At 41.7% G+C, this 27,701-nt stretch overlaps 1 protein-coding gene across 4 annotated transcripts in view; it reads left to right on the top strand.

Moving 5' to 3' along the window:
• corin (corin, serine peptidase) overlaps positions 1-27,701 on the top strand; it is a 224,597-nt gene that overhangs the window by 183,054 nt on the left and 13,842 nt on the right. For all 4 annotated transcript variants that reach the window (XM_080188007.1, XM_080188029.1, XM_080188022.1 and 1 more), the window contains exons 14-18: positions 8,389-8,502; positions 9,673-9,783; positions 12,555-12,684; positions 17,772-17,894; positions 24,325-24,374. In XM_080188007.1, the coding sequence (XP_080044133.1) occupies positions 8,389-8,502; positions 9,673-9,783; positions 12,555-12,684; positions 17,772-17,894; positions 24,325-24,374 (528 nt within the window). The remainder of the gene's footprint in view (positions 1-8,388; positions 8,503-9,672; positions 9,784-12,554; positions 12,685-17,771; positions 17,895-24,324; positions 24,375-27,701) is intronic.

The following is a 27,701-nucleotide window of genomic DNA, read 5'->3' on the forward strand; positions in this document are numbered from 1 at the left end:
AACAAACAAGTAGCTCCTAGTAACAATCAGTACACAAGGTTGTCTGCGATCCATGGCAGGCAGTAATATATTAGGGGTCTGACGCACGAAGCAGTCAGTTTTAGAAACTAGTTGAGTCAATTTGACTCCATGGTTTTTTGCTTTGTCCTTCTCCACAGTCCAGCATTTTCAAACAAAAATTATGATTTATGTTTTTAACAAGATTGTGTACTCTCAGGAAAAGACCCGTTGGTCTATCCAGCTTGTCACATACCAGTGTGAAACTTCGTTTATCTCAACATATACACTCCTATCCCAACCAAAATCAGGTGATATTCTGGGAGAGTAAAATAAAGGCCTGCTTGGGAAAAAAATAATATAGCAAATTTTTCTTTAACTTCCTAAAACTAGTTCAAGAGATCACTCAGGTAATTCTGTGCTGTACTTGCCTTTTATGTGAATGATTTTTGCCTAGCTAGAAACAGGTGATAAAGGTCTCATTTAACAAATTGATGTCTGCTCATGTGTTGGTTGTCTGTCCAGAGATCCACCATTCTCTGCACAAAGTACCATCTCCTGACATATAACCTGGATTTGGCCTTACTCAACTTGAAATTATGACACGGGTATCCCCTAACTTGCTTAACTGAGGCAGATGATTAACTCCTGTACTACTTAATCCCTTTAAAATGATCCCTCAACCTAAAATCTTAGCAACATCTTTTAAATTTATCTGTGTAAACTTGCACCCTTATCGCATGTCCTTAAAAGTACCACATGAGATATATGGTGGTTGGAGGGTGGGGGGGAGCAATTCTGAAATCTGGTCCTGCCTGCTTCTTTACCCCACCCCCAGCTTGTTGTGTGTTTGCCCTGCATGGAACATCACAATCAGGCTCTATGCTGGCCAAACCCCAAATTGGTATGCAACTGTCAAGAAAGAAGAGGACAACTTTCCAGAAGAACCAAGGTTCAGGTCATTATCCATCTGAGAATTACAGATTTTGAGAATTAATGACAATATCCACTTTAATGTTAAATCCTCCCTCTAATAGTCTATTAACCAGTCTCTTAAAGTACTGACAAGATTGCAAAGAGTGCTTACTTTATCCCAAGTTTGGATGAAAAATAAAAAACTTGGCTGCATTAACATATCTGATGTAATTGATAATTATGATGAGTGGTGATGTGTCTGATTTAACATATCAATATTTTTGAACAAGAAAGCTATTCATTATCAGGCAATCTTTGTGCTGGCTAGTTCCGTAAATCATTTATATCAAATTGATTATCTGAAAGTTATTGTGAAGACTTTTTTACATTTCTATCTAGACACACACAGTTCGCCCAAGTGCATTGCATAGTTAACATTTTGGCGGATTGGAGTATATGCTGTCGAACAACTAACATTTTTTCCCCACTGGTCAAAATCAGGGTTGACCAATCACCCGCCCATCCACAACCACACTTGTAATGGAGCACCTTCTTAATGCCTGCAGCTTCCTGGCTGCATCGAAACTAAACCCATGATTGAAAATGGTCCCAGCTTTCTGATTCTGCTTGCAGATAGGTAGCTTGGATTCAGGGCTATTTTGACTCCTGATTTTGCAGGAAGTGAAAGATTTGTCCCACCCCAAAATGCATTATTCAAAAAGTGTGTTATTTTAAAAATGTACAAATCATGCACTTCCTGCATGATTTACAAATCATGTAAATGCATGAATTTTATTGTCTTCTGATAGATCAGCATAAATTTGCGCAACTTCCTCAGACTATACTGAACCTTTGGTCACGTAGACTTACTGTGATAGCTTTTGTTCTTTATTTTTTCTGAATTTCATTGACATCCCACTTCTAGTTTGTCTGATAGTAATTAAGTTTAGGTTTACGTATCTAGGAATGCCACTTTTTATCAAATGTTTTTCTGAAAATATGCAAGAAGCGAGTTTCTAAAACCATTAGTGTAATCTGGTGTTCACATGGCACTGACCTTTGTATAGAACAGCAATCTAACATGGTTACAACAGATTGTCCCACTCAATAGTCCATTTGACCTCACTAGAACAGATTGAAGTATCAATTCAAAGTGATGTTTCCTTCCATAGATTCATGCAATGCTTACTAAAGTTTAACCTTGGATAAAAGGTATCTTTGCAGATAGCAACTTCAAATAACATTTTAAAAATGCATTAAGTGCCTGTTCATCTTGACCCATTTTAAGTTTGTTAGTTGCATTTTCTGAATGAAACAACAATTCACATTTGCATAGTATCTTTAAATAGTAAAACATCCCAAGCTGCTTCACAGTAACATAATCAGACACAATGAATGCTGAGCCAAAGAATTAAACATGAGGAAGGAAAATTAAAAGCTTGGTCAAAGAGATGAGTTTTCACACTAGAAGGGCAGCATGGTAGCACAGTGGTTAGCATTGCTGCCTCATAGCGTCACGCACCTGGATTCAATTCCAGGCTTGGGTCACTGTGTGGAGTTTGCACATTCTCCCCATGTCTGCGTGGGTTTCCTTTGGGTGCTCCAGTTTCCTCCCACAGTCCAAAAATGCACGGGTTAGATTGATTGGCCATGTTAAAATTGCCTTTTAGTGTCAGAGACACGAACGGGATAAATACATGGGGTTATGGAGATGGGGCCTGGGTGGGCTTGTTGTCGGTGCAGGCTTGAGAGGCCAAATAGCCGCCTCCTGCACTGTAGGGATGCTATGATCCTATTAAGGAAGAGGAGTGTGAAGGCACAAAAGTTTAGAGAATGTGTCTGGCCAGCATTTGGCGTGTGTGCTTCTCTGTAAACCACTGTAGCATTTGACGGGATTTACCACTCAATCCACCACCACATGGTCCATGGAGACAGCCTGTCACTGGCTGATGGCAGGATCTTGGTTCTGCCGTTATCAACTGGGTTGAACACACCCCTTGTCACCAAGAAACCCATGGCAGGGGTGTGCTGCCGGTGTGAGGGACCAGAAAGTTCCAGCCATTGTTTCTTACATGTAATACAGATTGAAAGATAAGTTACTTTGAAGGCTTTCTGTGTTAAATTCTAATGCAGAAAGTGCAGTTATGAAAGGAAAATTTCCTCAAGATCTGAGGGAAGACAGTGAGCTGTAACCTCTGAGCCAGATTGAGGAGGACTTCCCCAAAAGTGCTCTGGGGAACCTGTTTTGGAACCTCAATTGTAAGGATTTTGCACCGCAATTGCCTAGAAGTGCCAGTTTCCTCTGGGCAAAAGCCCTGCTTGAGAACCATATGAAAATGCAATTTAATGTTCAGATGGTTCTGGCAGTGTTATACCAATAGTTACTCAGAAAGAGAAGAATAAAAACCTCTTCTAATTTCTGGGTATCTGTTGTAAAGACTCAAACCAATGACCACAAGGAGAAATGTTTTACTCTGTATGGAAAGAAAGATGCTTTTATTAATCACCAGACTAAATATTTTATATTTGGTGAATTTCTTTTCTTGACTCAGTTTACTCATTCACTGGTTTCAGTGCTGCATTGTGCAGTGATGGCTCCACAATTGATCATTATGGCTGTCAATGATGTAAACAGAAATTGTTTTGAAATTTTACCTGATAAAATTGCTGCGTGCTAAACGACATTTTAAAAATATCTGTTTTGAATGAGAATTGTGACCACCACTGCTAACTTTACCACAGGACACTTGTTCTGATCCCTGTAGAAACTATTAACTCAAAGTTTGAATTTCTCTTTCAAAGCTACTAATAAGAAGAATGACACATCAAGGTTTGACATTTTTAAATTTTTACTATACCAACTGAAAAAAGATACTACTGACTAAAAACTACTCTCTTTTTGTAGGCCATTTATACTTTTGAAATATAGAACAAAGATCCCCATTTATTGCATGAATTAAAGGCCAGAATTCTCTGGCTGTTCATGCTGGTGGGATTCTTTAGTTCCACCGGTGGTGCACCCCCTGCCATGGGTTTCCTGGTGGCGTGAGATGGTTTCAATGGGAATTCTGACTGACAGCAGCAGGACCAGAAGATCCTGCCACCTGCAAATGGCTTGCCACCTCCTGCTTCTGAGAAAAACACTGAGGATAGGCCACAGAATCTCACCCAAAGTCTCCAATTAAGTTATATGTCATATTGTCCCTTAAATGGGTGCTACATCCTCAAAGAACCAGTCTAACATCATACACAGCTCCAATGGCTTGCTTTTTTGCTTTCACAGCCGAGTAACGTCTAATTCTGGAATTGTCTTTCATTGCGGGGACTATGCTTAAATCCCTGTAGCTCTGAGCTAGGTAAATCTTACAGCTCCCTTTAAATGATCATCAATCTTAGAATCAAAGAATCATAGAAAAACTACAGCACAAACAGGCCCTTCGGCCCACAAGTTGCACTGATCTTATCTCTACCTACTTGGCTTACCTATAACCCTCAATCCTATTAAGTCCCATATACTCATCCAGAAGTCTCTTAAAAGACCCTAATGAATTTGCCTCCACCACCCACCAATGTCAGCCAATTCCACTCACCCACCACCCCCTGAGTAAAAAACTTTCCCCTGACATCTCCTCTGTACCTACTCCCCAGCACCTTAAACCTGTGTCCTCTTGTGGCAGCCATTTCAGCCCTGGGGAAAAGCCTCAAGAGTCCACTGATCAATACCTCTCATCATCTTATACACCTCTATCAGGTCCCCTCTCATCCTTCATCTCTCTAAGGAGAAAAGATCGCACTCTCTCAACCTATCCTCATAAGGCATGCCACTCAATCCAGGTAACACCCTTGTAAATCTCAAAGAACAAAGAACAAAACAGCCCAGGAAACAGGCCCTTTGGCCCAACGAGCCCGCGCCGCCATCTTAACACTACCAGGCCCCCCCTCCACCTATGACCCTTATCTATTGTTTTATGGCCATCCACATTGAGGGAAACTAATTTAGGGACAATTTATTACTGCCAATCAGCCTAATAGCACATCTTTGGGGTGTGGGAGGAAACCGGAGCACCCGGAGAAAACCCACGCAAGCATGGGGAGAATGCACAAATTCCCACAGACACTGGCCCAAATCCATGTGTCTGCACAGCAAACAGTGATAGTCACTGAGCTGTCGTGTTGCCCAGTATCTGATCCAGTTTAGGCACACACTAACAACATGAAGCACTAGGCCAATCTCGAACAACCAAGAGCAGCCCAAGTACGACCCATCGCGTGTATGCCCCTCGTTGGCCAACAAGGCGGACCGACTTAAAACCAGTGAATGAAAAGAGAAAAACATTATTATCATACCATATCCATTTACCTTACGCCCCAATGCTAATGAACATTATTTAAAACAATCTCCTATATCCACCCATCTCCAACCCACTCATGTGCCTGTCTAAATTACTCTTAAACAACTCTAGCGTGCTTGCCTCCACCACCTTACTTGACAGAGCATTCCATACCCCCACTACCCTCTGTGTGAAAAACCTCCCTCTAATATCTGTGTTATACCTTTCCCCCCTCACCTTAAGCCCATGGCCCCTCGTAGTGTGTGTCTCTAACATAGGAAATAGCTTACCTCTGTTTACTCTATCTATACCCTTCATAATCTCTATTAGATCCCCCCTCAGTCGCCGTCTTTCAAGGGAAAACAGCCCCAATTTGTTCAATCTTTCCTCATACCCCAGTCCTTCCATACCAGGCAATATCCTGGTAAACCTCCTCTGCACTCTCTCCAGAGTCTCCATGTCCTTCCGGTAGTAAGGCAACCAGAACTGGACGCAGTACTCCAAATGCGGCCTAACCAACGTTCTATACAACTGCAACATTAGACTCCAGCTCTTATATTCTATACCCCTTCCTATAAAGGCTAACATACCATAGGCATTTTTTCACAACCTTCTCCACTTGTACGGCCACCTTCAAAGATTTGTGCACTTGCACCCCCAGGTCTCGCTGCGATTCTATACTCCTTATGGGCTTACCCTTTATCATATAACTCCCCCCTACATTATTCCGGCCAAAATGCATCACCTCACATTTATCCGGATTAAACTCCATTTGCCATGTATCTGCCCAATCAACCAGCCTATCAATATCCCGCTGTATTGCCGGACACTGCTCCTTACTGCCCGCCAATCCAGCCATCTTTGTGTCATCAGCAAATTTGCTGATCACACCACTTACTCCCTCTTCCAAGTCATTTATATACACTACAAAGAGAAGAGGTCCCAGTACTGAGCCCTGCGGCACACCACTAGTGACAGACCTCCAGCTGCACCCTTTCAATGGCTTCCACATCCTTCCTGTAATGAGACGACCAATCTTTAATCTGATTGTATGCTCCAACCTACGCTGTACATGGTGAACGATAGAACTGGCATTTTCTCTGCTGAGGGTACGAGCCTGGTATTTCTATCTTGCATCTCAGATGGCAGTAGACCACACAAAGCAAAACTGCAAAAAGCCCTGGCTGCCTGTGATATTTATGGATTTTTGGAAAGCCTGTAACCTAATCTCAAAAATAGATTCCTTTACCTTCTTTCCCATGTCAGCAGGAATCATATTAGCTTTGCATTTAAGCAGAAATGCTGATCTGCAATAAAAATAATCAGTTGTTTGTGCTGCTAATCCTGACACTGTAGCTGCACCAGTAATTTCTAACATGCTGACATTGTGCTTCCTGTAACACCCACAACACTTCCCGGTTTCTGCTCCATTGGTCTCGGCTACAAAATCCCTGACCCCTGTGAAATATACATGACAAGAATAAGATACTGCATTGCTGTGGCTGTGGTGGTATTTGAAGGTACATTAGTGATATAGCACAATGAAAGTTTAATTGGTGAGACAATAATGTCTTCCTGGAAATGGACCTGAGGGCAACTTTTTCACATAGAAGGTGTTGTATGTATGGACTGAGCCGCCAGAGGAGGTGGTAGGGGTGGGTACAATTATAACATTTAAAAGACATTTGGACAGGTACATGGATAGAAAAGGTTTAGAGAGATATGGGCCAAATGCACGCAAATGGGACAAGTTTAGCTTAGGAAACTTAGTCGGCATGGACAAGTTGGGCCAAAGGGCCTGTTTCTATGCTGTATATCTCTATGATTCCATTTCAACTCCTTTCCATCTTAGAGATAAAAAGGGAAGTTCACAGCACAACTGTTTACAACTAGATACTTATAGCACTGTTCTGGAACTTTGGAAGACTCAAGGTTTTCTCACAGTAAACTTAGAAAGTGCTGATATTGGGTGGGATTTTCCAACCCTCCGTACTGGCAGGATCTTTCAGTCCTGCAAAAGGTGATCCCACGATGGGTTCCTTAGTGGTGGAAGGAGTGAGCAATGCAAAATGGTATAGACATCAATGGGACCAGAAGATCCCACTGGCAGCCAATGGCCAGTCTCTTCTGCTGCTGGGAAGCACAACGCACATTCAGTAAATCCTGCCCATTGTCTCTCAGCATTATTACCATGTACATCCCAATCATTACACAACATGAGTCTTCTTCCGATCTCTAAGAACTAAAACACCCAGACTTAATGTCAGGCAGGCTCCACTGCAGGTCACATGATCCTTTATTTACCCTACATTTAAAGCAATAGTCCCAAACTTAAAAAACAAAAGATACAGTCCTAAAACATCATAATTTGCAAACCTCATGTTTAGAACATTATAGGAAAATTTACTTTCTGTCAAACAGCCAGTTTATGTGACTGGAAAGATTCCTTAGAATAGAAATTCAGCAGCAAAATACTGTGGATATTGGGAAGCCACAACAAAAAGAGAAAATGCCTCAGCAGGTCAAGCAGCAGCTGGAGGTAGGGAAACAGAATGAAAAAATAATTGAGCTAAAAAGGAACTTGTTTATCTCTCCATAGATGCTGTCTGACCTGATGGATGCTTCCACTATTCTCTTTCTATTTGTTAGAATAGCAGTGGGTTTCAATAAACAAAACTATGGACTGTATTAGGATTTGGGTTAGTTGTGTTGTTTGCATACCTGGACTTTAGGTGGAACTGAATACATTTTGTTATGTTGAGGAATTTGAATATTCCTATACTGGGATAAATTAAGACAGGTATCTCTGCTTCATTCTCTAACTGTGGAAGAATAGCGAGCAAAAGTTAAGAACAATAGGAAGATATGAAGAGATCCTGTGATCTGATAGGCACATTGCAATCAGATTACACCACTAGCTCTTAGCCAGGACACTAATTTTGACCTCGGAATACCTTGAGCATGGAAATCTTAAGACACACTGCTGAGAAGATAACAATATGATTATTATTATACATTCTTTGTAAAGCGTAATAGCGCAAACAGATTTACTTGTTACTTTTCTTTGTTAATTTTCCACAACAATTGATAATCAATTTACTTATTCCCTTTTAAAGCTCTAGACTTCTTTTCTTTCTCTTTTCAGGTTGTAGTGAGAGAGGCCTCTGGGAATGCCCGATTGACAAGACATGTATCAAGCATACAATGATCTGTGATGGTTTCCAGGACTGTACTGACAAAGCAGATGAAAAGAATTGCTGTAATTCATTACTGGCATTCTCTATTTTCCTGTTGCCAATTTGAGTTGTTTTGCTTCAGCGCATGTTTTTTTTCTAAAGTGTTTAGTGATGCTCTGCTTTCAAAACCTTCCTTCTGATCCAGACTTGTTGCAACTACATATCTTGGCTGGTAAATATTATCATATCTCTGTAGCTACTCAATGCATTGAGACGACTTAGCATCATGCTTTCTGGCAATGTGCTTCCTCCGCAACAACACCATATCACCCAGGGATTTGGGAGCATGTGCACAACACAAAATCAAAAGTTTCCATCATATGACTATAGAGGCTACCCTGGTAACTGTGAATTACTGGGCCGTTTGAACCATGCAGTGAACCCATAAGTCATCAGTGACAGACAGAAGTGTGACTGAACTTTTTTTCAAGAGTGAATTGCCTTCAATAATTCACCTCTCAATGTGTAGCATCTGTTACTGCATTTACACTATTGGGATTTTGAGAATCTACATTTGTTCTATTGAAGTTTGTTGCTGAATGGCATGTCCTGCTGTGATTTATTTTAATGCCACATTTTCATAGTGATCAACTATCCATCCAAAAACAATAAAATTACTTAGAACGTAATTTTCAGAACTTCAGGTTATTTTCTCAATGGAGACAACAGTCCAGCATTGCACACTGCGAGAGGTACGTAGGTATAGCCACATACTTTCAAAGGAGCCGCTATTCTTAGATATCTGACAGGAGTGCAAGACTGATTGTTGATCTTTCACCCAGCTCACTCGCTGAGGACATACCAGCATCTTATGAGGATTGTTCAGAATATTTCACAGCACAGTGTGACATGTCTTTGAACATTTTTTTTTAAGTGGACATTGTAGAAAGTTTGTTTTGAATTAAAAATCTGAAATTTGTAAAATTCAAAAGGGAATCAAATTGATTAAACAAAACTCAGGATATTTTTAAATTTAAAATCTGCTTTTACACTTGGAGTTATTTCTTTTCTTTCCAAATCAGTCATACCGGAGGAATTTTTGAGTGAAGCACTAGTCTAGTATGGATTTTCTCGTGAGTTAGGCTTATTTTGTTCTAAATTTTTAATTGTTCTGCACTGCCAAACAATAGGACTGAGTATTTTATGCCTTCCAACAAAATTATTCCTGATTCCTTGTCTTTTCCTCTTTCCAGCATCCTGTAATGACAATGAGGTGGTGTGCAACAACCATGCTTGTGTGTCTCATCACGTTTGGTGTGATGGGAGGAGAGATTGCCCTGATGGCTCTGATGAATGGAACTGTGGTGAGTGTTGCGTAGTATTTTCTGGTTGATTGGGACAGGAACCTTAGTTCATCAGCTAGGCTTCAAGTGTTAGTAATTGCAAGATCTTGGATTAAGACTCTGCTATCGGTGTTTTATACGATCTTTTAATTATTGATACTGCTCTTTTTAAACCTGGTGCACTGTAACTACTGAAATTGGATAACTCTGAATTCTGGGAAATAATTGCAGAGAATTAGTTCAACATTATATTTTCTCCATTATTTAATGCAAAAGGAAATTTTAGGTGGTTAGGAATCACTTAAATCCACAATAGTAAGCAATACTCTTGTACTCTGTATATTTCCAGCCCCTTAAGATTAGAAATGTTAGTGCAGAATTCAAGATTTCGATAGTAGGTATTTGAAGCTGATCTTGTCAGCTAGACCTACATATGATAAAGCATTAAACCAAAAGGGAAAATGCTGGAAAATCTCAGCAGGTCTGGCAGCATTGGTGGAGAAAAAAAAGAGCTGATGTTTTGAGTCCAGATGACCTTTTGTCAAGTTATATCATCCAGATGCAAAATGTCAGCTCCTTTCTCTCTTACAGATGCTGCCAGACCTGCTGAGATTTTCCAGCATTTTCTCTTTTCAGATTCCAGCATCCGCAGTAATTTGCTTTTATCCATATGGTATAGCATATTTGTTAACTTCTCTGCCTGGTGTGAACTTAGGCCACACAGAATAAGAAGGCCTTTAGTTCGGAGTCCACTTTGTTTGCTGACTTAAGCCAATGTGACAACATGATCCTGTCTTATGAAGAAGAAAAGATCAGCCAGAACTTACACATCTGACAACAGTTCAGGAACTCCCACCACAGAAAGTACTTGTTGGCCCTGACCATATAATAGACGATCTGGAGGAGGGGACCGTAGGGTAACAAAGTTTGTGGATGACACAAAGATGAGTGGGAAAGCAAATTGCGTGGAGGATGCAGAAAGTCTGCAGAGAGATTTGGATAGGCTAAGTGAGTGGGCAAGGATCTGGCAGATGGAGTATAACGTTGGCGAGTGTGAGGTTATCCACTTTGGAAGGAATAATAGTAAAATGGACTATTATTCAAATAGTGAAAAATTACAACATGCTACTGTGCAGAGGGACCTGGGGGTCCTTGTGCATGAATTGCAAAAACTTAGTTTGCAGGTGCAGCAGGTGATCAAGAAGGCGAATGGAATGTTGGCCTTTATCGTGAGGGGGATGGAGTATAAAAGCAGGGAAATCTTGCTGCAACTGTACAAGGTACTGGTGAGGCCGCAGCTAGAGTACTGTGTGCAATTTTGGTCCCCTTATTTGCAAAAAGATATATTGGCTTTGGAGGGAGTACAGAGAAGGTTCACCAGTTTGATTCCGGAGATGAGGGGGTTAGCTAATGAGGAGAGATTGAGTAGACTGGGCCTATGCTCGTTGAAGTTTAGATGGCTGAGGGAACATCTTATAGAGACATATAAGATAATGAATGGGCTGGACAGGGTAGAAGCAGAGAGATTATTTCCACTTAGAAAGGAAACAAGAACTAGAGGGCACAGCCTCAAAATAAGGGGGAGTCAATTTAGAACAGAGCTGAGGACGAACTACTTCTCCCAGAGGGTAGCAAACCTTTGGAATTCTCTGCCCATTGTAGCAGTGGACGTACCTCGTTAAATGTGTTTTAAGTCACAGGTAGATAGATTTCTGTCCAATAAGAGAATTAAGGTTATGGGGAGCAGGCAGGTAAGTGGAACTGAACCACTATCAGATCAGCCACGATCTTACTGAATGGCGGGGCAGGCTCGAGAACTAGGGGCCTACTCCTGTTCCTATTTCTTATGTTCTTAATGTGGATGCGATGTCGCTATAATTAAATCCCCTGAAGGTACTGCCTTTCAAGAGAAAAGGAATATAACTTTTGAAGCAGAACTTTACATTTTGCCAGGGTTCCCACCACCAACTCAGTGAAAATGTTGGGAGGAAGTCCTGCCCACGAGAATTGCCAACCAGTCAAAAAGTCAGTAGCTCTCTCATCCCAGCAAACCTGGTCCCAGCCTTCGCTTGCCATGGCAAAAATTGTGGTGGGGCGGGATGAGGCCCTTAAGCATCTATTAATTGGCCACTTTAGGGCATCAATTGGCCCAACAACATATGGGCCAACCAACGCCTTACCTGTGGCATGTTTCAGCAGGCTGGGGTCAGGGTTGAACAGGTAGATGCAGGAATGGCACCCATGAGAAATTCTACTCACCTGCCTGCCAGCCCACCATTGCCAGCATAAAATTCAACCAATGGTTTTATTAATTTAATAAAAGTTCAAGGGAACTTCATTGTTAGTTATGAATGTACCGTTAAGTACAATAAACTTGAGAAATTGGGATTGTTCTCCGGGCAGAGAAAGCTAAAGGAAGGTTCAAAGAATATGAAGGATTTTGATAAGAGCATGTGAAGAGAAATGGTTCCTATGGGCAGATAGGTCAGTGACCACAAGACACAGATTTAGATTATTGGCAAAAGAATCAAAGGGCAGATGAGATTAATGTTTATAAAATAAGTGGTTATGATCTGGAATTAACTACCTAAAGTGGAAGCAGATTCAATCATAACTTTCAAAAAAGAAATTGGATAAATATTTGATGGGAAAGTATTTTTCAGTGCTGTTGAGAAGAAGGATTATATATTGGTACTTTCAAAGAGCCAGTACATGCATTATGGACTGAATGTCTTCCTTCAGTACTGTATGATTTTGTGATAACAGAATCGTTGTCTCTGCTTTGTTTCCAGTGTCGCTGTCGGATGGTGCAGCTTCCTTGTCTCACCTAGTTGTGCACAGGTCGACCGCTGACTATCATGTATGTGCTGATGATTGGCAGGAAGAGCTCAGCCAGCTGGCCTGCAAGCAGATTGGTTTAGGGTAAGGTCAGTAGCTTGTAGTACTGGAGATTCTTGACTAAGGGGCACTTTCAGCACTCAAGTACATTTGCAATTCATCCTCAGTAATCTGACCTGTTTAACCCAGATATGTTGATTGACATAATAAGTGCTCCTTTATGATAGATCTTTTGAACTCACTGAAAGTCGCTTTGTGGTTTAAAAAAAAATGGCCACTTTGACAATATGCTGAAAAGTTGAGTTGTGGAACCATACTGCAATTGAAATTAATATTCCCTCACTGGGTCCAAATGAAAATAGCAAATATCAATCCCTGTAGGATTTGAAGGAGCACTGGGTGAAAGTACTTACTGAGCTCTGATTGATGTGTGCCAGGACTTCACTTTGACTTTCAAACATCATGTGTTGCAGCAGAAGCTTGTTGAGAGTGTTATTTAGTTGTAAACAGATTACCTTGCAATTTATGATGGATTTGTCAAACAATAAAAGCATTCTGAAGGAGTGATGGGCAGGCACCCAAGTTTTGGAGAATGTTTTAACACTGATAGATAGTGAGGGCAATGCAGCTTTGAAGAATGTTTCTAGAACTTGTACTGAATGAGCAATGACAGGACATTGCCTCCACAGTCTTTCCACTTAGCTCCCCACCTCCTACCCTCCAGCTCCCATTCTCTTCTTGTTCTCTGCTGTTTCGAAGGAGCTGAAGTTTGTTGGGGTCTGGTAGTACAACCTGGTTTTTAGTACCTTATATAATTGGCCATTTTTCTTATGTGAATATCTATCAACTAATCCTGAAACAAATGTTATTCCCTATTTCTGTATCAAGATCATTTTAACCATTGTTAAGACCGATATTTCTCTTTCTGTACAAGAAGAGAACCTGCTGTACTGCCGACAAATGTTGTTTCAACACAATCTTATCAGTAATAGGGAACACACTATTTAAGGTTTGCTACGATGTTGCTCTAACATTAGTGTACTACTACTTAAAAAGACAACCCTCCAAATCAGAGCTTGCCCAATAGAAGATAGCTAAGCTATCCTAACCTTATCCTGGGAGAAGGACTGTTTGTCATCACTCTTCAAAAGTATTTTAAAATTCAATGAGTATTTTGCAGTCCATTTCAAATATTGTTATCAATTTGAATCATGGATAACCTTCTCCTTCTCCTGTATCTGGAAACCATGAAGGAAGCCTGTATATTTTTCTAAAGGACAGTCATTTGCAGGCCTTGCTTTTACTGATTAATAAATCGCTACTCCCTACCTGGCTCACAGGATGCATCCTGATTTTTACAGAACACTTCACAGCTAATGTTGCAATTTCCTTTTGAATTGGTCTATGCAGTCTTTATTATCCAGACCTCGGAAAGGGAGGTATACTTGTTTTAGTTTACCATTATCCATTAATGTAAGTCTATGGCAGAGTTGTCAATTTATGCTATTGATATTATACATGATGCAGCTAATATCATGCCTAAATATTCCTTGGTGCCAGTGAAACTTGTCTGGAATAGCTCAGAATTCGTACAGTTACCAGGTTTAACAAGTTAGCACCTCAACCAATATCAAAGTAAAAGTGTTTTCTCACAGTTCAAAACCTGACTTGGCATCTAAAGAAGAAACGCAAAGTCAATATTTTTTCTTAGATATGTCCTAAATGAAAAGGATCCAATATTTCCACAATCAAAAGAGGATAAAAAAATGCTTCTTAACTCTTTAAATGATTGAAAGGCCTTTGGTAATGCTTGGAAGTTGCTTTTGCTGATGCAACAGCAACATTTACTATTAGTGATTTGTATTTCAGATAAACCTGTTGGACTATAACCTGGTGTCACGTGACCTCTCATACTATTAGTGTAACATGGGAAAGCCTAAAGGATTCTGGTGATTGTGAAATGAGGACCAATCTTTCCTCTCTTGAAGATGCTGGCGGGCTTTCTTCCGATTGGAATGTCCCTTGAAATGACTTCATCGGAAGCACAATAAATTGATGACTTTTTAAAAAAAAAGTTATACTAAAAAGAAATGCAAAAATAATCATTTCAACAGAATGTTATATGCCTCACTACTCTCTGTTAATGAAAATGCAGTGATTCTGCAATCTTGCTAATTAGCCAAGTATCTCTTAACGAGCACATCATTCCACCTTTTATGATAGATTAGAGTGTGATAATTGTTCACTGGGACTGCGTGGGAAAAATGACATTCTAGGAAAAGAGGAGGGGCTGCATTTCACATTTCTTTGTTTTGAGTGTTTCTAGCGATGGGGGGGATGGCAGGGTGAAGGTGCATGTAAAATCTGGTGAGTGTCCACCCCACTCCCTATGCACTCATCCCCATAATAAATCAGCAGTCTGCCCACCATATGTAAATAGGTAACTAAGAGTGAATCAGGCTTGATACCAAGCCTGTTGACCCTGATAATACACTGCCAATGCCATAAAATGCTTAGAGTAGGCAGTCAGGTGGAAGTGGGCAGCCTGATTCTTTTAAACTACATCAAAGGGTGGGAAGGAAAGGGAAAGGTTCGCGCATCAGAGCTGCCTTTGCGCATCATAGAAACATAATAACTGGGAACAGGAGTAGGCCATTCTGCCCTTTGAGTCTGCTCCACCAGTATGATCATGGCTATTCCTCTATTTCAATGCCATATTCCCACTTTCACCCCATGCCTAAGAAGAAGCCTTCCACATACTAATCCACTCAACGTTAAACACAAATCTCCTTCCTTGATCTACCAAAACCATCGGTGCCCAAGATCCCTCCGGGGATCCATGGGCCTTCCTCCTCTTGTTGCAATCCCGGAAGCAGCCACTGATGCACTCTTTGTGCTGCTGGGACTGATGGAGCTGCTGATCAGACACATTGACCCACTCACAGCACATTAAAGTAAAGTTTATTTATTACTCACAAGTAGGCTCACATTAACACTGCAACAAAGCTACTGTGAAAATTCCCTAGTTGCCACACTCCGGTGCCTATTCGGGTACACTGAGGGAGAATTTAGCATGGCCAACGCACCTAACCTGCACATCTTTTGGACTGTGGAAGGAAACCAGAGCACCTGGAGGAACCCCCTACAGACATGGGAAGAACATGCAGACTCCACACAGACAGTGTCCGAAGCTGGAAATGGAACCCAGGTCCCTGGCGCAGAGAGACAGCAATGCTCTGTGCCACCATACCGCCCTATAGCTGCAGGGCGGGCTGGCATTGAACAGGTCAGCTCCATACCGACACTACTTCCATTGAACAGGTCAGCTCCATACCGACACTACTTCCATTGAACAGGTCAGCTCCATACCGACACTACTTCCATTGAACAGGTCAGCTCCATACTGACAGTACTTCCAGAGGGGTGACCATATTATTCAGCCCATGGGGTGCCACAGTTGTTAGCACTGCTGTCTCCCAGTGCCAGAGACCCAGGTTTGATTCCGGCCTTGGGTGACACACTCTCCCTTTGCCTGCATGGGTTTCCTTCAAGTGCTTTAGTTTCCTCCCAGAGTCCAAAGAAGTGCATAAACAAACAAAAGAGCAAAGAACAACACAGCACGGGAAACAGGCCCTTTGGCCCAACGAGCCCGCGCCGCCATTTTAACATTGTGAGTCCCCTCTTCCACCCATGACCTTTGTCTATGCTTATCGCACTCCACATTGGAAACCAGATTGAGGGGAGACTAATTTAGGGACAATTTGTTATACTTATCAGCCTCAGAGCACATCTTTGGGGTGTGGGAGGAAACTGGAGCACCCGGAGAAAACCCACGCAAGCATGGGGAGAATGCGCAAACTCCCACAGGTACTGGCCCAAATCCATGTATCTGCACAGCAAACAGTGAGAGTCACTGAGCTGTCGTGTTGCCCATCAGCTGGTCCAGTTTAAGCGTACACTAACGACGTGAAGCACTAGGCTACTCTCGAAACATCCAAGAGCAGCCCTCGTACAACCCATCGCGTGTATGCCCCTTGTTGGACAACAAGGCGGACTGAAGCACCTGTGGATTAAAAGAGAAAAACATCAATAACATGCACATCTTATGCAAACATTCAAGGGAATCCCCAGAAGCTCAAAAGTAAAACAAGTGAGCCAGAAAATATGTTGGAAGGTCCATAGGAATCAGTTGATTCCCAGGAACGTCCCAAGGCTCTTGATCCTTATTTAAAACAGTCTCCTATATCCCTCCATCGCCATCCCGCTCATGTGCCTATCTAAGTATCCCTTAAACAACTCCAGCGTGCCTGCCTCCACCACCTTACTTGGCAGTGCATTCCATACCCCCACAACCCTCCGTGTGAAAAACCTCCCTCTAACATCCGAATTATACCTTGCCCCCCTCACCCTAAGCCTGTGGCCCTTCGTAATATTTGTTTCCAATCTAGGAAAAAGCTTACCACTGTTTATCTATACCCTTCATAATCTTATACACCTCTATTACATCTCCCCTCATTCTCTATCTTTCTAAGGAAAACAGCCCCAATTTGTCCAATCTTTCCTCATACCCAGTCATTCTATACCAGGCAACGTCCTGGTAAACCTCCTCTGCACTCTCTCCAGGGTCTCCACGTCCTTCCGGTAGTAAGGCCACCAGAACTGGACGCAATACTCCAAATGTATGTTAGGTGCATTGGCCATGCTAAATTGCCCCTTAGTGTCTCAAGATGTGAAGGTGAGGGGGTTTAGCGGGGTAAATATGTGGTGTTACTAGGATAGGGCAGAGGGTGGGCCTGAGTAAGTTGCTCTGTCAGAGTCGGAACAGACATGATGGGCTGAATGGCCTCCTTCTGCACTGGAGGAATTCTATGGAAGAAGCAGGTCAGGGCCATAGAGCCTTGTTAAGCCTCCTATTCACCACCCAATAATTATTTGTTTTGATGAAAGTGGGTTGTTGCTGGTCAAGGAGTTTCTACTTTATAGAAAATTGGACAAATGGAAAGACTCATTCAGAGGAACCGTTATACAAAAGATTTTAAAGTTTTTGGTTCACACCATGTATGCTCAGGAAAACAAGGCCAGGTCAAATGATCATTAAACAAAATAGTAAAGTTGTCAGTTTGTCTTTTATTCTCCCTTGTTTTAACAACTCTGATATGTTTTATTGACAGAGGCCCATCAGCCACTCAAATATTGTCAGAATATAACCAAACACAGCGCAGGAAGTGGCTGTGCCTTCATTCTGATTGGCGAAATAGGAATGCTTCCAATCTACAGGCCCTATTACAAAAGGGGTAAGAGCCAGAAAATACATGATGGATTTGAGTGGAAAACTCAGAAAGCTTTATAAAGCTCTTCAATGATAATGATGTAAGAAAACTAAATCAAATGAAAAGACATGGCTGGGTTGGTAGAGAATTCAAAATGGATGCATGCAATTGTACCCTGGCTTTCTGAGGTGTGTGACCTAGCAATGCTATTATTTGTGAACAGTTGTTTCTCCCTGAATCCAACAACTGCTGCCATATTTATTTATTCCAATCAGTATCTGTGAATTCCTCCTGAGCTTCTATCCATCAAAATTAATTGAATATGTCCTAACTGAAAAAGACATCTTTTTCATATCAAGTTTATTTATTTGTGTCACAAGTAGACTTACGTTAACACTGCAATTAAGTTACTGTGGAAATTCCCTTGATAAATGCAGGTTGAGCACTTTACATTCCTTTACATTAAACATCCTTCAGATGATTTTTTTATTTATTCATTCCTTCATGGGATGTGGGAGGTGCTGGCTAAACTAGCAATTATTGCCCATCCCTAAGAAGGATTAATATTCAAGATTTAATAATAAGGATTAAGGATTAAGGATTAATATTCAAGAAAATGATTCAATAAAGTCACACTTTGATAATCCAGAATACTACAAGACATTTGAGTTCTTTGTAAACATATACATGACCCTTCAATTAAATACTATCCAGTATTGGTTTCCAAATTGGACCTATTGTTAGAAAGTTCCAGGAATAATTTAAAGTTTTTTGATAGGGAGACATGAGGTGGAGATGCTGGCGTTGGATTGTGGTGGACACAGTAAAAAGTCTCACAACACCAGATTAAAGTCCAACAGGTTTATTTGGAATCACAAGCTTTCGGAGCTCACTTGATAAAGGAGCAGCACTCCAAAAGCTCATGATTCCAAATAAACCTGTTGGACTTTAACTTGGTGTTATGAGACTCCTTGCTTGATAGAGAGAGTCGCACTAATTTTATTTATTCTCCATGACTGCTTCCCCCATGGCCACAACACTCTTAACTGATAATATGGTTTGTCTTACTCGGCAGGAGGAGTTAATGGGTTCCCATGTTCCATAGGCTCAATCACACCCACCAGGTGCAAGTATCCCACTGAATTTCAATGCAGAATTCAGAGCCAGAGACTATCTGGCCGTGGCCACATCAAAGGGTTATCTCCAAGTAGTCCGTGAGCTAAGAATTCATGTGTTTGTGTATGTCGCTCTCTTTTAACTTATGAATGGTTTAAAAAACCTGATAAAGGTCAGTTTGTTATAAAATTACTGCTGAAAGTTACTTAAGCGAAAGTGATAAAGTTAACTAAAATATAGTTACAAGATTAAATTGCAGACAAATGCACTTAAAAAATGAGGTTTTAAATCAGTCTCTGAAGCTTTGTTTCAGGCCTATTGCTTGAATCGCTTCTTTCCAAAGTGAAGGAATTGAAATTCAGTTCAGCAACCACCATGGCTTCTGAAATCAACTGGATGGTGTTTGCCTTTTTCAGGTGGACTCAGCAGGTCAAGCACGGGGCAGTGAGAAGGTTTCTCGTTCCTCATTAGTTCTATTGTTCTGACAGATTGTTGGCAGAACAATAGTTGATTTTTAAAGCTTAGTACTTTCCTCCTTGACTCCTTGTGGTAGATGGAATATCTTAAAACTGATAAATCTCCAGGGCCTGATGGCATTTATCCCAGGCTGCTTAGGGAGGCAAGAGATGAAATTGCTGGGCCTCTGACGCAAATCTTTGTCTCTTCTTTGGACACAGGTGAGGTCCCAGAGGACTGGAGGATAGCGAACGTGGTACCGTTGTTTAAAAAGAGTAGTAGGGATAACCCTGGTAATTATAGGCCGGTGAGTTTGACGTCAGTGGTAGGGAAGTTAGAGGTAGGATGCACACGCATTTAGAGCGTTGTGATCTGATTAGGGATACGCAGCATGGCTTTGTTAAGGGGAGGTTGTGCCTTATGAATCTGGTAGAATTTTTTGAGGAGGTGACAAAAATGGTTGAAGAAGGACGAGCCGTTGATGTCCAATCTAGGAAAAATGTGGATTTCAGTAAGGCGTTTGACAAAGTCCCTCATGGCAGGTTGGTTGAAAAGGTTAAGGCTCATGGAATACAAGGACAGGTATCTAGATGGATTGATAACTGGCTTGGTAATAGGAGGCAGAGAGTAGTAGTGGAAGGGTCTTTTTCTAGCTGGAGGTCTGTCACTAGTGGTGTGCACACAGTAAAAAGTCTGACAACACCAGGTTTTAGTCCAACCTATTTATTTGATAATATACTCGCAAGCTTTCGAGGGGTTACCCCTCGAAAGCTTGCGAGTATATTATCAAATAAATAGGTTGGACTAAAACCTGGTGTTGTCAGACTTTTTACTGTGTTTACACCAGTCCAACGCCGGCATACCCACATCATGACTAGTGGTGTGCCGCAGGGCTCAGTAGTGGGACCTCTTCTATTTGTAATATACATAAATGACTTGGAAGAGGGAGTACGTGGTGTGATCAGCAAGTTTGCAGATGACACGAAGATGGCTGGACTTGCGGACAGTGAAGAGCAGTGTCAGACAATACATCAGGATATAGATAGGCTGGTATATTGGGCAGATAAATGGCAGATGGAATTTAATCCTGATAAATGCAAGGTGATGCATTTTGGAAGAAATAATGTAGGGGGGAGTTATATGATAAAGGGTAGACCTATTAAGAGTATAGAAATGCAGAGGGACCTGGGGGTGCAAGTTCACAAGTCTTTGAAGGTGGCAGTACAGGTGGAAAAGGTTGCGAAGAAAGCTTATGGTATGCTAGCCTTTATTGGAAGGAGTATAGAGTACAAGAGCTGGAGTCTGATGTTGCAGTTGTATAGAACGTTGGTTAGATCGCATTTGGAGTACTGCGTCCAGGTCTGGTTGCCTTACTACCGGAAGGACGTGGAGACCCTGGAGAGAATGCAGAGGAGGTTTACCAGGATGCTGCCTGGTATGGAAGGACTGGGTATGAAGAAAGATTGGGCAAATTGGAGCTGTTTTCCTTAGAAAGATGGAGAATGAGGGGAGATCTAATAGAGGTGTATAAGATTATGAAGGGTATAGATAGAGTAAACATTGGTAAGTTTTTTCCTAGATTAGAAACAAATATTATGAGGGGCCACGGGCTTAGGATGAGGGGGGCAAGGTATAATTCGGATGTTAGAGGGAGGTTTTTCACACAGAGGGTAGTGGGGGTATGGAATGCACTGCCAAGTAAGGTGGTGGAGGCAGGCACACTGGAGTTGTTTAAGGGATACTTAGATAGGCACATGAGCAGAATAGAGATGGAGGGATATAGGAGACTGTTTTAAATAAGGTTCAGGAGCCTTGGGACGTCCCTGGGAATCAATTGATTCCTATGGACCTTCCAACATATTTTCTGGCTCACTTGTTTTACTTTTCAGCTCCTGGGGATTCCCTTGAATGTTTGCATAAGATGTGCATGTTATTGATGTTTTTCTCTTTTAATCCACAGGTGTTTCAGTCCGCCTTGTTGTCCAACAAGGGGCATACACGCGGTGGGTCGTGCGAGGGCTGCTCTTGGATGTTTCGAGAGTAGCCTAGTGCTTCATGTTGTTAGTGTACGCTTAAACTGGACCAGCTGATGGGCAACACGACAGCTCAGTGACTCTCACTGTTTGCTGTGCAGATGCATGGATTTGGGCCAGTATCTGTGGGAGTTTGCACATTCTCCCCGTCCTTGCATGGATTTTCTCTGGGTCATGGGTGGAAGAGGGAACTCGCAATGTTAAAATGGTGGCGTGGGCTCATTGGGCCGAAGGGCCTGTTTCCCTTGCTGTGTTGTTCTTTGTTCTTTGTTATGTCTCTCAGAGCTCTTTCTGGGGGTTCTTCACAGCTGTCATTATTATGACCAAGAACAAAATGAGTGCCGTGTTAATTCTGATGAATCGTTATTCTACCAGGCAAAGACGTTAATGATGTTGAGGTCCATTGAAGTGCTTTTCTGTCTCTCCTTCTCAGAAGCCAATGAGTTTCACACCTCCTAGAAGATGCAAAGCATATCCTTGGAGGAATATTTTGATATTGTTAACTTTGTAGCTAACTCTCGAGATGCGAGTCTGACAAGTTTTGAACAGCACAGCACAAGCCAGGTTCCCAATTTGGAAAGGGCCTTGAAACCCAATTCAAAGGTTTGAAGTCAGAATTCTTTTTTTATTCATTCATGGGACGTGGATGTTGCTGGCTGGCCTGCATTTATTGCCCATCCCTAGTTGCCCTCGAGAAGATGAGCTTCCCTCTTGAATCGCTGCAGTCCATGTTCTGGGTTGACTCACAATGCCGTTAGGGAGGGAATTCCAGGATTTTGACCCAGCGACTGCGAAGGAACATCGATATATTTCCAAGTCAGGATGGTGAGAGGTTTGGACGGGAACTTCCACGTGATGACGTTCCCATTTATCTGCTGTCCTTGTCCTTCTAGATGGAAGTGGTTGTGGGTTTGGAAGGTGCTGTCTAATATCCTTGGTGAATTGCTGCAGTGCATCTTGTAGATCGTACAAGTACGCACTGCTGCTACTAGGAAGTGGATGTTTGTAGATGTGGTGCCAATCAAGCGGACTGCTTTGTCCTGGATGATGTCAAGCTTCTTGAGCGTTGTTGGAGCTGCACCCATCCAAGCAACTGGGGCGTATCCCAACACGCTCCTGACTTGTGCCTTGTAAATGATGGATACGATTTGGGGAGTCTGGAGGTGAGTTACTCGCTGCAGTTTTCCTAGCCTCTGACCTGCTCTTGTAGCCTCTGTGTTTATGTGGTAAGTCCAGCTGAATTTCAGGTCAGTGGTAACCCCACGTATGTTGACAATGGGGGATTCAGTGATGGTTACCTTTTCAATAATTGTCCTTAGAAGTTGAAATACCATAATTACACCATCACAAACAGAGATTGAATCTTCCACCTTTTGACATGAGAGGAGGGAATGTTAATTCCTCTTGGTGATAACAGCAGACAAATGCTCATTACTGTTGTCTTGCATTCCTTTACCTGCGATTGTAGCAAAAGTGCTAATCCCTTTAAACCAAACAGGTTAACACTGGCATTAAACTAAATGAGAGAGAGATGTCAGCTCAGATTTAAGCTCCTATCAACGTTATCAATGTTAACAACGTGTGATTTCTTTGACTACAGATAACGCAATCAGCACCTCAGGTTTCTTTTTTCGGATACTATGGTGCCACCTATTGTCAGTGAGGAGGATGCTGACCTCAATTCCTTGTCTCTTTGAAAAATATCAATTTAAAATTCATTATAGCAGACACTGGAACTGCTATTGCAGCTTATACAACATCTGTGGCACTATTGATCATTGATTCCAAAAACATACATTTCTATAGTGTCTTTTTATAACCTCAGGACGTCACAAAGTGCATTATCAATTAAGTATTTCTGAAGAATAATGTTGTAATGTAAGAAACATGGCAGCTAAATTGAGCATTTAAAGCTTGCAGAAACAACAGTGTGATAACTGGGCGGCATAGTGGTCAGCACTGCTGCCTTACAGCACTAGGAAGCTGTGTTCGATTCCTGGCTTGGGTCACTGCCTCTGTGGAGTTCATACATTCTCCCAGTGTCTGTGCAGGTCCTCTCAGGGTTCTCCAGTTTCCTCCCACAATCTGAAAGACGTGCTGGTTAGGTGCATTGGCCATGCTAAATTCTCCCTCCGCATACCCAAACAGGTGCTGGAGTGTGGCGACTAAGGGATTTTCACAGTAACTTCATTGTAGTGTTAATGTCAGCCTACTTGTAGCACTAATAAATAACTTTAATGACCAGATCATCTGTTTTAGTTACTGGTTTACAGATAAATATTGGTCATGACACTGACACTTGCTCCTCTTCAAAATAGTGTCATGAGATCCATTACATCCACCTGAAGCAGCAGATAGGATCTGATATTAATGTCCCACCTGAAAAATAACAGTGCAACAATGGAGTATCAATTTGAGTTTTGTGTTCACTCTCTGGAATGAAACTTGATAATCTTATGACCCCAGGGAGATTGCAGTGGGGAAGAAATTCAAAGAATATTTGGCATAATGGTTAGGAATGCTGCCTCACGGCACCAGGGACCCAGGTTCATTCCCAGTTTGGGTCACTGTCTGAATGGAGTTTGCACGTTCATCATGTGTCTGCGTGGGTTTCCTCCGGGTGCTCTGGTTTCCTCCCACAGTCTGAAAGACACATTGGTTAGGTGCATTGATCCGTACAGGTTCCGGAGTGTGGTGACTAAGGGAATTTCATAGTAACTTCATTGCAGTGTTAATGTTAGCCTTACTTGTGACTAATAAATAAACTTTTTTAATAGATAAGAATGTAATGAGCTGTGGAGTTACAAATTATACCAATATATGTTTCCTCATTCCCCATTTATTTGTAGGCAGGTGTGTCGGAGTAAAAGCAGGGTGTCCCTCCAATGCACCAGGGAAAGTAAGTAAAAGGCTCTTCATTTTATACTGGCTGCCAAATCTTTGTATAAAATTGTGTAAGAAACTGGGATTAGTATATTATGAATTGAGATGTATTGCAACCATGTCTAGTTCTAAAAATGATGTGCAGGCATAAGTCTTCATAGAAGCTAGGCACAAATTGCTTTTTCTACTAGGATTTTACAAGGAACTGATTTATGGGTGTAAACCTGATAATAAATATTGTTATTATGATCAGAATTAGATTATAAAGGAAAATAAGTGGAAGATCTGACCTGTACATCTAAGTGAGCAGTCAACAATCAAAGCAAAGGTTGTCCAAAATGTCAATTCTCTCCCATTATGCCTTCAGTGAACAAAATTTCTGCAGTAAAAATTGTATCATTTGGAAATACTCATTCCCTCCCAGCTCACCTTCTAGAATCCCTGATGTCAGCATTGTCAGAGAGGGTGGGGCGGTGGGCACTAGTTTGAGCATTTTTGTGTTTTTGTAGGGTGAAGGAGGGTGAACAACTTTGGGGGTGAGAAAGGGGGCGAGGTGAGGGAGAGGGATGGGCAGTGATGTGGGGCAAGGGAGGATGGTGAACATTGTCAATGTAAGGGAGAAAGGTGAACAATTTCAGGGTGAAAATTGTGGGATGTGAAGGGGGAGCGTTGTCAGAGGTGAGGGTGGGGGGGTTAAAAATATTAAGAGCGAAGGCACGCTGTGCAATGTTGGGGTTGATAGCTCAACAATGTAAGTCTAGAACTCAAGACGAACCTTAAGGCCATGTATCTTCAGTTCATGACAAGAAAAGGGGGCACGACAGAGCTGAGCTACATCTGACAATTTGCTTTGCAGCTGTGTTCATCCCTGCATTCCTGCTGGGGTTGGCATCAGAAGGTGGAATGGCTCAAGCATCAAATGGCAGATTAAATAGGGATCAGCGTTGAACGGTCCCTCTCCAAGACTGATTGAAAGATCTAAATCTGTGTTTGTTGATATATTTTGTGAACTTTAATAACCAACCAAATGTTACAATAATTCCTTACTGCTGTTTATTTTTGCTGACCTTGGGGTCATGTGAGTTTTTAAAAGTTATGTTTTTTATATAAATTTGTTCATGGGACATGGGCATTGCTAACAAGGCCAGCTTTTGTTACATAGAATCATAGAGTGCAGAAGGAGGCCATTCATCCCACTGAGCCTATACTGATGACAATCCCATCCAGGCCCTATCCCTGTGATCCCCACATTTTTACCCTGCTACCCCTCTGACACTAGGGCAATTTTAGCAAAACCAATCAACCTTTTCAGCACATCTTTGGACTTTTTACCCATTCCTATTGGGGTCACCTTGGAAAATAGTTTGCAAAACACTGCCATAGTCCTTTGCTTCTCTTCACTTGTATATAATCCAGAAAAAGGTCATGTTCTGTTGTTAGTATGGACTTCATCCTGCGTTACATGCACTGACTGCACTGAATGCTGCGGACACTGATGATTTTAAACAAACGCATTAGCAAATGCATTGATCTACAATCTATACAGCAAAGAAGGTAAACAAAAGGAAAACTAAATTTTCTACCCCATTGAAGTCAAATAAGTCCATCTATTTGAAGTGGTTCAGAAGCACTTGCACTTATTACACACCCAAAAGAGCTATAATGACATGAATCCTTGTCACAAAAATATGTTCAGATTGCTCTCACCCCAATTCTCTGTTTGAGCAATAGTCCTAATCCCATCCACTGGCCCTTGTTCTCTTATTTTTTCCCCTTATCGAGCCTATTTTGACATTTTAAGATGGGGAATCTTTCAATTGTTAAAAAAATGAATAATTGGCAGAGAAAAATCTGCTCAACTTGTACACCAATTTGCCCTTGATTCAATTGTCAGGAAGACCATTAAACAGGTGTTTGGCTCTGAAGCATATAGAATGATGTTTAAATATGCAAATTGGGGCCCTCTGCTGGTTATAGGACCAACTCAATGTTTATCTTCCCCTCCTTCCCTTGTGTAAACACTGAAATTCGTTAAGAATCCCAGAAGTCTCAAAGAATCTCAAAATATGCTCTTAGAATTCCTACAGTGCAGAAGGAGGCCATTTGGCCCATCGAGTTTGTGCCAACTCTGAGCATCTTACCCAGACCCCATCCCCATAATCCCACACATTTACTCCACTAATTCCCCTAACTTACACATTTTTGGACATTAGTAGGAAATTTAGCTTGGTCAATCCACCAAACCTGCACATCTTTGGATTGCAGGAGAAAGCTGTAGCACCCAGAAGAAATTCATGCAGACATGGGGAGAATGTGCAAACTCTACACAGACATTTGCCCAAGGCTGGAATTGAACATGGATCCCTGGAGCTGTGAGGCAGCAGTGCTAATTATCATGCTGTCCTCTTGTTCCTGTACAAATGTTTTACCTTTTATATTTGAGTCTTCCATTTTCAAATATGAAAATACTTCTACTTCTGAAGCTCATCTATATCTAAATCATCTACTGAATTGAGAAACCCCTTGAATGCAAAAGGCCTTGAAGGGTTTAATCCAGGTTTGGAATATAAGATTTTTAGATTTAAGAAGAAATCAAACAGTTAAAGTAGTGCAAATAAATAATCTGAAAACACACATGACATCTATAAAAGAAAAGGAGATAGATTTTCACTGAGGCAGAGGGACAAGTGTTAAGAAATAGAATGTTGAAATTAAACTTGCCCAATTTTCAATCTAATAAGAACATAAGAACATAAGAAATAGGAGCAGGAGTAGACCATCTAGCCCCTCGAGCCTGCCCCGCCATTCAATAAGATCATGGCTGATCTGTCGTGTCTCAGTTCCACATTCCCGCCCTCTCCCCATAACCCTTAATCCCCTTGCCTACCAAAAACCTATCAACCCACGTCTTAAAAATATTTAGCGAGGCAGCCTCCACCACTTCAACGGGCAGAGAATTCCAGAGATTCACCACTCTTTGAGTGAAGAAGTTCCTCCTCAACTCCGTTCTAAACCGCTCCCCCTTTATCTTGAGTCTGTGCCCTCTAGTCCTACTGTCCTTTCTGAGCGGGAAGAGCCTCTCCACCTCTATCCTATCCATCCCATTCATCATCTTATATGTCTCAGTGAGATCTCCCCTCATTCTTCTAAACTCTAACGAGTACAAGCCTAGTTTATTCAGCCTCTCCTCATAGTTCAACCCCTTCAACTCCGGTATCAGCCTAGTAAATCTCCTCTGCACTCCCTCCAAGGCCAAAATATCCTTGCGCAAGTGCGGCGACCAAAACTGCACACAGTACTCCAGCTGCGGCCTCACCCGTGCCCTATACAGCTGCAGCAAGAC

The sequence above is a fragment of the Carcharhinus amblyrhynchos genome, chromosome 1, assembly GCF_965287045.1.
Source record: "Carcharhinus amblyrhynchos chromosome 1, sCarAmb.v2.hapA, whole genome shotgun sequence".
Lineage (NCBI taxonomy): Eukaryota > Metazoa > Chordata > Chondrichthyes > Carcharhiniformes > Carcharhinidae > Carcharhinus > Carcharhinus amblyrhynchos.